The 12482-nt window shown below is 39.2% G+C and overlaps 1 protein-coding gene across 2 annotated transcripts in view; it reads right to left on the bottom strand.

Moving 5' to 3' along the window:
* Nucleotides 1–1984: 1984 nt before the first annotated feature.
* The window catches only part of KCNQ3 (potassium voltage-gated channel subfamily Q member 3), a 190630-nt gene continuing 180132 nt past the window's right edge, over nucleotides 1985–12482 (bottom strand). Inside the window, exons 13-16 of one of the 2 annotated variants that reach the window (XM_088059822.1) lie at nucleotides 10794–10892; nucleotides 9023–9107; nucleotides 7383–8163; nucleotides 1985–2402 (exon numbers count right to left, since the gene is read on the bottom strand). In XM_088059822.1, the coding sequence (XP_087915948.1) occupies nucleotides 7426–8163; nucleotides 9023–9107; nucleotides 10794–10892 (922 nt within the window). In that variant the 3' untranslated portion in view covers nucleotides 1985–2402; nucleotides 7383–7425. Of the gene's footprint in view, nucleotides 8164–9022; nucleotides 9108–10793; nucleotides 10893–12482 lie in introns of both variants that reach the window. The other variant, XM_005516902.3, reaches the window with a different exon arrangement.

Raw genomic sequence — 12482 nt, 5'->3', positions numbered from 1 at the left:
CTCCTTGGGGATTTCCAAAGATGTTAGTTTGTGATCAGTCACTTGGCATTTTTAAACACAGATGCTCATAAAGTCTTGATTAGATACCAAGAAATTTCAGCAGTCCAGAACTTAGAAAAATATTTAATGACTTATCCAATGATTTTATTTCTGATAGGATATGTGTCAGAGAAGTAACTGATCAGTCAAATCTGCCAAAACATTCATAGCACATATTACACCTTTTTTCATGATCTCTGGTCTGTATTCTGCTGTCCATCTGCACCTGAAACAAAGAAGCAGGAGAAAAGCTTCCCAAACCCGCTGGGCTGCCGGCCATTATCTTAGAGGGCAATTTCTTTAAATAATGTCTAGCTCTCCTGCTGCTTTCTGCCATGGGACTTGGCTTTCCTGACTCCATCCCTTCTCTGTAGTCCAAGAGGATGCTCTCTGTTCCAAGAGAATGCTCTCTGTTAATCAAACAACCATTTTACCCTGGTGAATCTTAAAAATCAAAGCATCCTGCAAAGAAACAGAAGCATACACAGAGAAAATTCCATTCCTGACACTGTTTCTTGAGCCACACTAGACTAAATTTTTACCCTTTCTAAACTGCTGACCCTAATTCTTAATTTGATTAGGTGGGAGACAATTTTATAGGATCCCCAAAGTCCAATATAAAGGTAAGCACAGACTGCATCCCTGGATATAAGCAGGGCTTTGCCTGAGAACAGGTATCACACCTTCTTCCCGTTTTAGAGTCCATTTCTTAAAAGGTCAGACCTAGTGCTTTACTGAAATCCAGTGATTTGTCAGGCTCCAGTATTTGGGTGACAGCCAAGGGGAAATTTTAATGCAATACCTTACAGTGCAGGTGAACAAAAGCTGAATGGTTCACCTGTTGTGCCTGTGAAATCCTCAGGTAAATGTCATTGCTGTGCCTGGCAGCTGCAGTGAGCAGCTCAAGCCCTTCAGTTCGGGCTGGGACATTCAGTGCTAAGGCAGTAATGATAAGCATATAGTTATCTATAAAAAAGAAAACACTTGAAAAACCCCTGAACCCCAAAATGTTCAGAATTCCACATTCTGGTGCATTAGTTTTAAAAAACACAAACTGTCAGTCTTTGGGAAAAAAAGAACTTGGTTGTGAGAGCCTGACATTCACCCTATTTCTTATTTAGTTATTACTTTTATTTAAAATGAATCATTTAAAACAAAAAAATAGACTCAAAAGCACTACAACTTAATGCTGCAGTACTAAAGGATCTTTTAATTATTCCTACTTTACAGTGATTTAGAAGTGGGATAAGACATGGCATAAATGTTGAGTATTTTTTTACCTACCACAAAAAATTTAAAAACCATTTTAGGTTGTGTTTCAAATGCTCAGCAGAGCTGATTCCTTGGTGACAGCCAGGAAACTGAAGCCACAGAGAATGCCTTAAAAATACCTCCCTGTGTCCAGCTAAATTTTTGGGAAGAGTTGATGTTTCACATATTTCTCTTCCTGTCTCATTCAGACACAGGACCACAAAGAAATGCACCAACAGAACCAGGGGCAGAATTCAAGCAAATTCCCTGCAGGGGATATTCTGATCATGCTTGTGCCATTACTGTGTTCTCTCTATATTTTGTTTGCAATTTCATAATATTTGAGCACATGAATATCTCCATTATGAATGCATTTCCCCCCACTTCTCATTTTCCCTGATACATATGCTCATAGCCATATAAATTACATAGCCACTAAATCAAAAAATGTCACAAATAATGGAATCTACTCTGTGTTGGCAGGGCTGGCTGTGGAAGCCACATAAAACCTACTTCTATCTGAGTTTAGTCCTGCCTAGATGAAGTCAAAAATGTCTTTGCCAATGTCTCTGCTGAGGGTACATTAGACAATGTATTCTTTAAATATGTGTGAAGGTATTGAAATTTAAATGAAAATAAATCCATCCACATCATAATTGAAATTTCTATTTATTAATAAGTGGTGCAGTTTTTAAAGACAGAACATAAAAAAAATCAGTTAAGAAGTATTGTTTGCATAATATATTGAAATAAACATATTAAATTTGTTCAAATATTGGATTGTGCCAGAATAGAAATTACACATACAGTTTAAAAATTACAATAAATAATATTATAAAGAGCACTAAAGGCCACTTGTATAAAAGTTGTGTTCCCTTGTCAGCCAGAATCTGGAAAGCATCTTTGTAGCATGGAGATTTCAGTGAGCAAGGCACAAATACTAGTAATAATAAGATGCTATAACTAGAAAACAAAATGCAGTAGGCTATGTAACCTTCAGTCTCAGAGTGTTCTTCATGATGGGAATAGGATCCCACTTTCAGTATTTTGCTTCAGTTAACTTCAGAGGGAAGATACCCAAAGCTGAACTGGGGAGGGTCAAATCTTTCAGCCTAAAAACCAGAAGGAAAAGTGATACCCAGGATCTTCATTCCCAGAGTGCCCAGCTAAAAACACTTGAAAATTCCCCTTTTTCCTCTGCACCTCTTACAATTATCTTCAAACTGAACACTCACATCCAGCTGTGCTCCTGAAAAAGTGACATCCCACCAAATTCATGAGGTGCTGTAGGCAGTTTAGGTTTGCAGCTCTTAGGCACCTAGAGCTTAGTGCAGGGGGCTGTGGGGTGCAAGGAATCCAGATCCAGCTCTTTCCTCACATGCTCTGCAGTGAGCAGGACAGATTTCGTTCTTACCTAAGCAGATGTGACACCTCTGCAGCAGCTGGGCTCCCAGCAGGGATGAGTACTCCTCACTGCATTTTCTGATTGCTTTAGGCTGTGATCTTGCAAACTGCTTGGACCTCAGTGCTCCCCTGGAGGCCACAAGGCAGCGGCCCCACTACCCCCAGGCTCAGGGGGGCTTTAGTTTGCAGCGCTCATGGGCCACCAGTTGAAGCAGAAAAAATTTAAGAAATTTCCACTCTGGACCATAATAATGCAGCAATGTTACAGATAAAAACAGAGCAAATACAGCCAAAGTCTGTTTAGGGACTTTTTAATCAATCTCTCCATGGGTTGAATTCCCTTTTATTTTGTTAGGAGCCAGACTGATAAATTCAGGGCAGGGAAAAGCCAAGGCAAGGACAACAGCCATTACCTGACTAGATTTTATTATTTTTTTTGAAGTGTCAACTCCTTAAGTAGAGCATAAGCCACATTTATCATTCCTTCATATTTCAACTAAACATTCACTTTTGCCTTAATCTAATAGCCCCAGTCTGCATCTAAATTTAGGGAGTTTAATTGATAATAATGCTACAAAGAGAGGCACACAATATAAACACAGATTCACCTTTTTCAAAACTTCCAGACATGTGGCACCGGTTCGGGACTGAAAATCACTCTCAGAATGTAGCCAAGAAAAATGTCTCCAGATCAGTGCTGTCCTTCAGAAGGAAATTTATAAATAAAGGGAGATTAGAACCCAGCCCTGCTCCCAGTGCCTCACTACGAGAAGGTTTCTAATTTACTTCAAGGAGAGCAGAGAAAAGCTCCACAATTTCAAATTACAAAAAAATACCTCAAGGCCTGAAATGAGATGAGAGTCATCAAAGTCATTAATACTTTTTAATGTTATGTGCATACAAACAAAGTACTAGTGTCAGTAGAGATGCTAGAAAGATCTGACCCTAAGAGGATTGATAACTCTTAAACTGAAACATCATGCAGAAGAAAGTATAAATCTAATTAATTCCTATTAAGAAGACTATTATTGACCCAGATGCCTTTCTCAAATTGTGAATAGAGACTCCTTGTGTGTGGAAACAGGTCTTGACCTTCCTAATGTTGCTGGGATCATGCATAGTTTATTTTGCTTTGCCCGGTATCTATGGTCAGCACACAAACTGCAGTTCCAGGGTGGATGCACCCCCTGGACTCACCCTGACTGGAGTCTGATGAAGTTTGTGTGCACATCCAAGATCAGGGATGGTCTCCAGATCTCACCTTGCTGGTGACACCTCGACTTGTATCTGTTGTCAGCACAGACAGCAGAACTGATGGATGCTGTATTTTTAATCCTGATGAGGTAAAGGGCAGAGAGCTGCTAAGAACAGCACCCTCATGAACAGGGCAGTGACAGGTTTCAGTGCTAAGAAATAAAAATAAATATGAAAATAAGCTAATCAGATCTGATTGTCTCATTTCTTGGATCTCCCTCACAGGACCCGCAGATATCTACTGCAGAGGATCTTGCTGAGTTTATTGCCAGTGCTTTTTAAGAAGAGGCAGATCTTTTCTGGAATCATTAAGTATTTCATGATGTGGCTACAAATACCTGACCTGACACCATTAAGATGCACATTGCACATTGGTGACTGCAGGCCAGAGAAAATACTAACCTCAAGACAATTCAGCTGCTAAGTGTGCAGAGTGCAGGGCAGCCCAAATCCTGCCTTCTCTGGGGCTGTACTCCGTGAGCAGGTGAATATTTATCCAAGTCTCTGCCCTTGCTTGGATTTTCTCTTGGAAAGAAGATACCTTTATAAGGAGGCTATTTATGGATTTTCAACTGGGTTTATACTGATAAAAGAATCCTTTTATATGTCATGGAAGAGAACAGAAACTTGAACTGAAGAATTTCAGTGGGAATTGGACAGGGAACTGCATGGCATAGCCACTGTCAAGGACAGTCACAAACAAATTGATCAGACTGCACCTGCTTTTTGGCTGCCTTGATTTTTGATTGCTTAGATATAGAAAGCATTTAAAGAAGGACCAGACTCAGAGGAAATCAGTAGGGATGACAGGCCCTTGACATACAGGAAAACTGAAGCAAGCCTGTCTAGCACATACTTACATCAACTTCAGAGCTGTAGCAACGTTAAAATAATTTCTCATTTTTTCCATTCTCTTGTCATGTGAGGGTTAAATCTCACAAGTTGCCACAGATATCTATTGCTATTTTAGAAAGCCTGCAACAGGTACAATACAGGTATTTCCAAAAATCACAAAGGCCAAATTCTGAATGTGCCAAATTATAAAAATTACACTTTGGTAATTTAGTTTTATTCTTTGCAAATTTAGCCACAAAACTGTGCCAAACACAGATTATCTTTCAGGTCAATGTTATTTTGTCAATTAAGTAATTACCAAAATTGTGCCTCATACCATCATAGTTACTGGCTTCAGAACAGCTCCATGGACTCAGCCCAGGCTCAAAGGATGTAACTGGTCTGCAGTATTTAATCCAGTAACAACAGCTATTTGTTCTCCCTGAAGATCCACCCCAGAAGGATGAATCATGATTTAGCTGAAGAATCAGATTAAGAAGATCCTAATCCTTTAGATGTCTCTTCCAATAGAGAACAAAGAGTGAAGATGAAGGCAATGCCCACATTTGGGAAAGAACAGAAGCTCCCTGGATGGAATGACTGTTATGAGATGTTCACAATACTGAGGAATTAAACCAAAAGTTTGCTATGGTTGGAAAAAAACCAACAAAATATTGCCCACTGGAGTGCTTTCTATCCAGAGCTGTGCAATTCCCAGTAAGCACTGGGAAGCCCAGCGTGTGTTCTTGGCTCTAACTGGATATGCCAAGGATGCTAAGTTGTGCAGTTGCAGTGTAATACAAGCAGTCTCTACAGAAAATCCCTTTTCTAACATCTTGTTTGGGCCAAATCCTTGCATCTTTGCTGGTCAGGGCCCTGGCCACAGTGGGGAAGTCGTTGTGTGGGGTGACAGGGGTTGTTCTGGACATGAGGTGGGGCTGAGCCATGGCAGAGAGGCTGCACCTTGGTTCAGTGTGGGAGATGTGAGAGCCTTCACACTGATTGTGTGGACTCTGATCACCTGATATCTAAGCAAGTCACTCTCTGCTTTCTTTGAAATTGGTAGACATTTGGTCATTGTAGATAACTTGGTTAAGGTAAAGAGTTAAAGGTGAGATTAATCTCATCCTAAAGTTGGTGTGTGCCTTGGTTCCTGCACCCTGTGCTCACTGACTGTACTCCTTCATTTCCCACCAGCTGTAAAGAGTGTACAGCCATCAAGCTGGACATCACATGGATGCTGGACATTTCATGGACACCAGGTAAGACTTGTATAGGATATTTGGATATATTGGTTTCACTAGCTTTATAGGTACTACATTCCCACTGTTGCGGTGAGCTCTTTGATTAATTTCTTTCCAGTAATCCAATGATTTTCCTGGTCTCCTCCTTCTCAATAATTTCCAGCTTACATTAAAAAATATTTGGCTGAGGCCTAGGGAGCATACTTATCTCTCTGTTGCTCAGGGACACGTGACAAAAATTATGATTATTTATTCATACATTAATCTTAAATATATCACACATCCATGGATTTGGAACACTCCATTTCCAAGAGAAAAGGTAAACAGAGAGAAACAGATCCCAGCAGCATCTCACACTGTAGGACTTGCAGGGAAGTAAATAGCAATTTTCTGCACATCTGAGGAGCTCAAAGCACTTGGCAAATATGAGAGAATTGAGCCTTTCAGCCTGTGAGCATGTGTGGAAGCCTAACTCCTGATTAACAGATTGGGAAACTTTTTAAGTTACATTATGCATCTTACTTAACAGCACCTAAGTCAATAGAAGATTGGAGTGTATAAACCTGGAGTTTCCTATACTGAGCAACCTTATTTTTGTAACAAAGAAAATCTGGCCCCATTAATAGCAAACAGACTTAGCAAAATTTTTTCTAAAAAAAAGCACTATAATCTTACTTTGAGCAATTTTATAAACACTAGTGAAGATTTTAAAAGTAGTTTGAGGGATTTCTATTTACATTTTACAATAAATAAATACCTATGATCAATCCCAGGAGGTGGCTTTGATGATTTAAAATCCTACCCTTAATTTAATTTCAACACTGTATTTCAGGGGTAATTATATAAGAGATCACATCAGAAACATTTAATTCAAAAAAACATTTCAATAAGGTCATCCTTTAACCCAGCTTTTTCCCTGCTCTTGATATTAGAGATTCTTGGCTTGGTTGATTAGAGATCGATTTGTTTATACTGGAAAATGATTCAGAAGTTATGTTTCCACAAAGGGATATTGTTCCTGAAAATCTTTTTATTTTGCTGCTCTGTTTACAAAATGTTGCAAGGACCACTGTATCTTGTCTGTTATCAATTCACCATTGTTGTACTGAAGAGTACCAGCTAGATATGTATCATGGAAGAAATCAGCTGTACCATTTATATAGGGCAAAGTCATGCAAACCATGCTCAAAACTAAGCTCCTTAGTTTTGGTAGCATGAAAAAAACTGCATTAGTAAATTGTATGAAATGGTGCAGAATGACTACCACTAATATCACATGCATCTTATGCAGCCATTGGTGTTTTGAACTAGTAAGCTTTGGGTGTAGAATAAGTGAGATATACAAAGTATGCTTACATTACAAGGAGAAGTCAACCAGTGACTGCCCCCACACGCACTTTTAAACTGGCTTGTTTGACGGGGTCCATATTGAATCTGAAATCCCATCTCCTGTGGAGGACAAAGGCATGGAGCCACTCGGTGTGAAAGGGTCTGTGTCTGTGTCTGTCTCCCCCTCTGCTAGGTAGCGTTTCTCTCTCATCCACGCCGATCCCCCGTTGGGGCCGAACGGGAAGTCGTCTCTCTCCTGGGAGATGCTGAAGCCACTCGGGGAGCGCTCCAGTTCCTCATGGTTGACGGAGAGCAGGGACAGTGGAGTATCGCTGTCTCTCGTTAGGCTCCTTCTCTGCCTCGGAGACACCTTATCTGAGTAAGGGCTTTGCAGGTCCCCTTGAGAGTGGTAGCTAACCTGGGAGTCCATTAATGTAAATATAGGCAAAACTGTTGGCCTTTCTGCATATGAAGTTGAGGAAGGTGTGGCTTGCAATTTGCCAGAGTTTTGCCCACCTATTGATAAAGGTTGTGAGTGAGCCATGTGACCCCGTGCTGAGAAACCATAGGGGCTGACTTTGTTGACTGGAACCTGCTGGAAGCTGTAAGGAGTTTCACGAGAACACTGCTCAGTGTATTTATATATTATTGTTTTTAATTCAGAATATTTGTTTTCTTCTCTCTTCTCCCTTGCAGGAGAAGCGGTTTCTTTCAATGGACTTATCTCAGCAACTTGTATCTGCAGCTGTTCCATATGATGCATATGCATATCAACAAGAAAATCCAGTTTCTTCCCCATGTCATTTACCTGAAAAATACCAATGTCATGATATTGCCTCAAGTCAGTCGTTCAAACAAAGTCCACACCTCCATACGTGCACTGCCCCTAGCAATGGTGTGCTGCCATGGTTATTGGTCATGGAGGTACATATGATAACCATGACCTTCCCTCAGAAGCTGGGCTGAGATGGATGACAGCTTGTCCTCCAACTGCCCCAGAACAAGAAGACCCATCCCTATGAACTGTGCCAAAAACTTATTAGACTTGCTGGATATTTAACAGTACATTATCCAACAGGACTCTATAATGTGACAAAGTCTTGATACCAGTGATAAATAGCTATTACCAAAATACAATATATGGAATTACCTTTGCCTACAGACCTGTTTTCTAACTGTTAATCACAGAATCATCTAGTTTGGAAAAGACCTCTGAGATCATTGAGTCCAACCTATGACATAACACAACCTAATAGTCCCACAACACCAGGGTTACATATCAGGACTATTTTCCTTTCTCTTTTGGATAGGTCCCAAGAACAGACAATCATTTTGAGTCCAGACCCTGCAGGAAAAGGACTTGCTCTCATGAAACACCAGATATTATGAGTACTGAAGTTACAGGAATTAAAAAGTCCAACTTCAACATCATGGTTAGGATCTTCTGCCATACACAGTGATACTGATTTAACAAGTTTCAAAAGGCACACTTCCCAGGTAAGTAAATTCTTCCATGAAAAACTTAACAGTTTTGTGATCATCTGTAAGTCTCCACCAGCACCAGCACAATTCTGCCTGGGTCAGCCAGAGTCATGCAGAATTCATGTCAGCTCTGTCATTTCTGAACAAGCACCTCAGCCTCTGTCATTGTCATGAAATTTACTTACCTGCCTCTCAACTTTAACAAATTTTCCCATCATACTTTGGTCTTCAGTATCGGCTGTAGATGCTTTGGCTACATATGGTTCATTTCTATAATGAATTAATAACTCTATTAGTGTTCAGTATTTCTTTGCAGCACAATAAGAAATTTATATCAGAAAACAGAATTGCCATCTTGTTGCTTTATTCATATAGATCTTTGGAGCCTTTTTAGATTTTTATACAAACAGGAGTGAAAGTCTATTCTAGGTGATGCTAATGCATTCCTAAAATATATAATCTAGATTTTTAAATTTGTTTTGTTTTTCAAATTTAAGATAAAGATTAAAAAGCCTCAGAAGTTCAAAAAATTTAAAATAATCTCTACTTTGTTGGAATACTTTCAGGTTTGTGAAAATTATTGAGATTGTGCCGTTAGTGGGTCTACAGATGGCCATGTGTTTTTAAATCTAATTATTTATAATTAATTTCTTTGGAGACTGAATCTGAGTTTCAAGGATGAGTGTGTTTTTTTCTCAATTTCATTATATCAAATAGTAAGAGTCTGAGATTGGAAATGCTGAAAAGAGACAGTCTGGTCTGGAGATTTAAAGCTGATTCCAGAACAGGTTTTCAATTATATAATTTCCTCCTGCCTGTCCATCAGATGGATGAAATTCATTAGGTAAGAAGATGATCTCTAAATAAAGAGCTTGATTTAGAACTTCATGGGATCTTGGATGCTCATGATCAAGTTAAAGCTTTATCAAATGGTTTTAAACCTATGCCAAAGGAATCAGTATCTTCCCATAACCTATGCCAAAGTCTAGAAAAACAATAAGTGTGCTCTTTAACATGATTTGGAAAAAATATACTCTAAAACTTTTAACATGGCCTGTTCTTCTCTTTCCTGATAAAATCCAAAATCTAGCTGTGAACAAATTGTACTAGAGCAAAATCTATACCTAAAACATTTTGGGTTTTCCACATTGGGTTGCTGGTGATATGGACCCATGCAGTTTTTGCAATCTGCTTTCCTCCCCACATGATCACTGGTTCTTCCCTATACTTAGGTCTCTGTCTTCACATTTATGTGGTTTCAGATTCTTCCCATTGTGGGATAATTTATTTTCTGTAAGATTGCTTTTGTTCTGAGCAACCACAACAGCTTTGGGGACAGATTGTTGATGGTCTTGTGTAGTTCTTGATGGATATTTATTGACAGATTGATAGTTGTAAACAACAGGGGAAATGTCATTTTATTATTGATTTTTTCCTCTGTGGAATGCAGCAATACAATAATGTAGTGCAACTTGCACACCCAGAAATCTGTTATTACAATTTATTTTTATTTTGAGTATCTCTCATCAATCACTGGTTTAAAAGCAGCAGAATTAAAAATCTCTGCTTGCCATTTGGTGGGCACTTCAGGGAGATAACTAATTTACTTTCAAACTGTAAGTGATTTTTATTGAGCTTTTAAGTGGGGTATACAAGTTAAATGTTAGAAAATTAGCACATCAGCACTCAAATGTATGTATTTAATTTAAAACCATATTTTCAAACTATGGAGAAGCTGAGCTGGACAATTAAGAAGCCATTGTTTAAATTTCTGTCCCACAATGTTTTTAGGGAAGCCAGTGACTTTCTGGTTCAATGTTTATCCACATGTATCTCACAGCAACATACCCTCTCACTATCATTACTGTAACAGTGGATGAAAAAAACTTATTGAAATGAATTAACTTTTTATTTCTGTGTTGGGCTGTGCTAAATACTAGGTATAAAAGAATTCACCTGGGAGACTGTTGTGAAGGATAAGAAAAAGCTCCTCCCTTTTGGGATTTCTTATGCTTGGGAGTAGATGGAGGTCCAGGTGTAAAAATCATATCTACTCTGAAAAGAAGAAAAGAGCAACTGTGTAAGTCCATCTCCAAATGCTAACACATGACAGAATATGCTGTGCATCTCTGAAGCAAAGATTCAAAAAAGCAGCACGTGTTGATGTGGGAATATATTGAGGGTTGTGATGGGTCTGCTCTCTTTTGGGTCATAATCAATGCACTGAATTGCAATTACCTGGCAATTTAACGATAATTAAATAATGCTCTAGCTCTTCCAGACTTCAACATTTGAAACACAACTTTTTTCCTTCAAAAGAACCAAACAGCATGATTGTCAAAAAAATATCCAACTGCAGCTGCTCTTAAAAACATCAAAAGACCCATCAGATTTTGTGCAGGGTAATGAAAATCAGAACTTGGCAAAAGGCAGAATTTCTGACATTCCTAATAAACCAATAACATTCTCTCAGTTGTTGTTGTTTCTAATTGTCAGCAATATTTTAGTCCTTACTAATTATTCTTTTGGCTTGAAAAACATAAAAACTTTAAATGAAGTTGCACAAGGAAGTCTACTTGATATTTTATTTGGCACAAAAGCAGAAAGATGGTTTGGAATACTCCAACACATGCAAGTATGCTCTTTTACTATATCCAATATTCTTTCATTTGTCATGTCCAACTGCTCAGGTGCAAGTGAGTCTCTGTTTATTCAGCCCACCCCCCCCAAAATGTCCACATATCAATCAGCACCAGTCCACAGAGCAGTTATCTCTATTATTGGACAATCCATGCAGATACTTTGCGTGGTTTCACAGTGCCCCATGGAGTTTTGTAAATGGAAGTTGAAAAAGCTCCAGGCAAGCCTCACAAAGCTAGCTAGATATTGGCTTGATCCCCAGGCACTGCTGACAGACATGTTATATACTTGAAAAAGAGATAGCCCAGTGAATTGAAAAACACTTTGAAATAAGAAATTACAAAGTTCAGCAGAAAGATCAGAGCAGCCTTTCAAAGCCAAGGTAATTCCAGAAAAGGCCCAAATGTGCAGCAAGAGACGCCCTCCCTCAGCCCATTCTTGAGAGAAATGAAGGTGTTCGTGTGGTATTTTGTTGTTCAGAGTCACTGAGGGCCTCAGGGAAGGTGTGAGCACAGACAGCTTCACACATCTGCACACACATCTGCACACACACCTGCACTCAGGCCCACACACGTTTACAGCCCCGAGCTCTGACCTGGGCTCATGGCTCAGGGGATGAGCAGCACGAAGTTTTGTAGATGTGCCTCCTAAGCACATTGCAATGAACCACTTGTGTGAGGAAACAGCTGTGGATGCAGATTGCACCTGAACAATCACAGAAGCTTGAAATTCCGGCTTTTTTTCAGAGGTCAATTACACCTGAGTGAAACTTTCTGTGCTGATGTATTTTTATACTTTTATGGGATGTTTCACTAGGCACAGGTCATCAGAGAATCCAACCCAAAGAAAAGTTCATGGAGAGCAACTATTGCTTTTATTTATCATCTGTAAAATGGGGAGAAGGAGAGAAATTTGATCCTGATCAAATAAGGCAACCATCAAGAAAATTCACAGGATTTTTTAACTCTCATGTCCTTGTTCTAAATCTGAGCCAGTGGTCTCTCC

This window comes from Pseudopodoces humilis, chromosome 1 (genome assembly GCF_049639895.1).
Source record: "Pseudopodoces humilis isolate 2021_Gansu_Grassland_sample_001 chromosome 1, ASM4963989v1, whole genome shotgun sequence".
NCBI classification, from domain to species: Eukaryota; Metazoa; Chordata; class Aves; order Passeriformes; family Paridae; genus Pseudopodoces; species Pseudopodoces humilis.
Note: the sequence above shows the minus strand (reverse complement) of the source record. Positions and strands in the feature narration are given on the sequence as shown.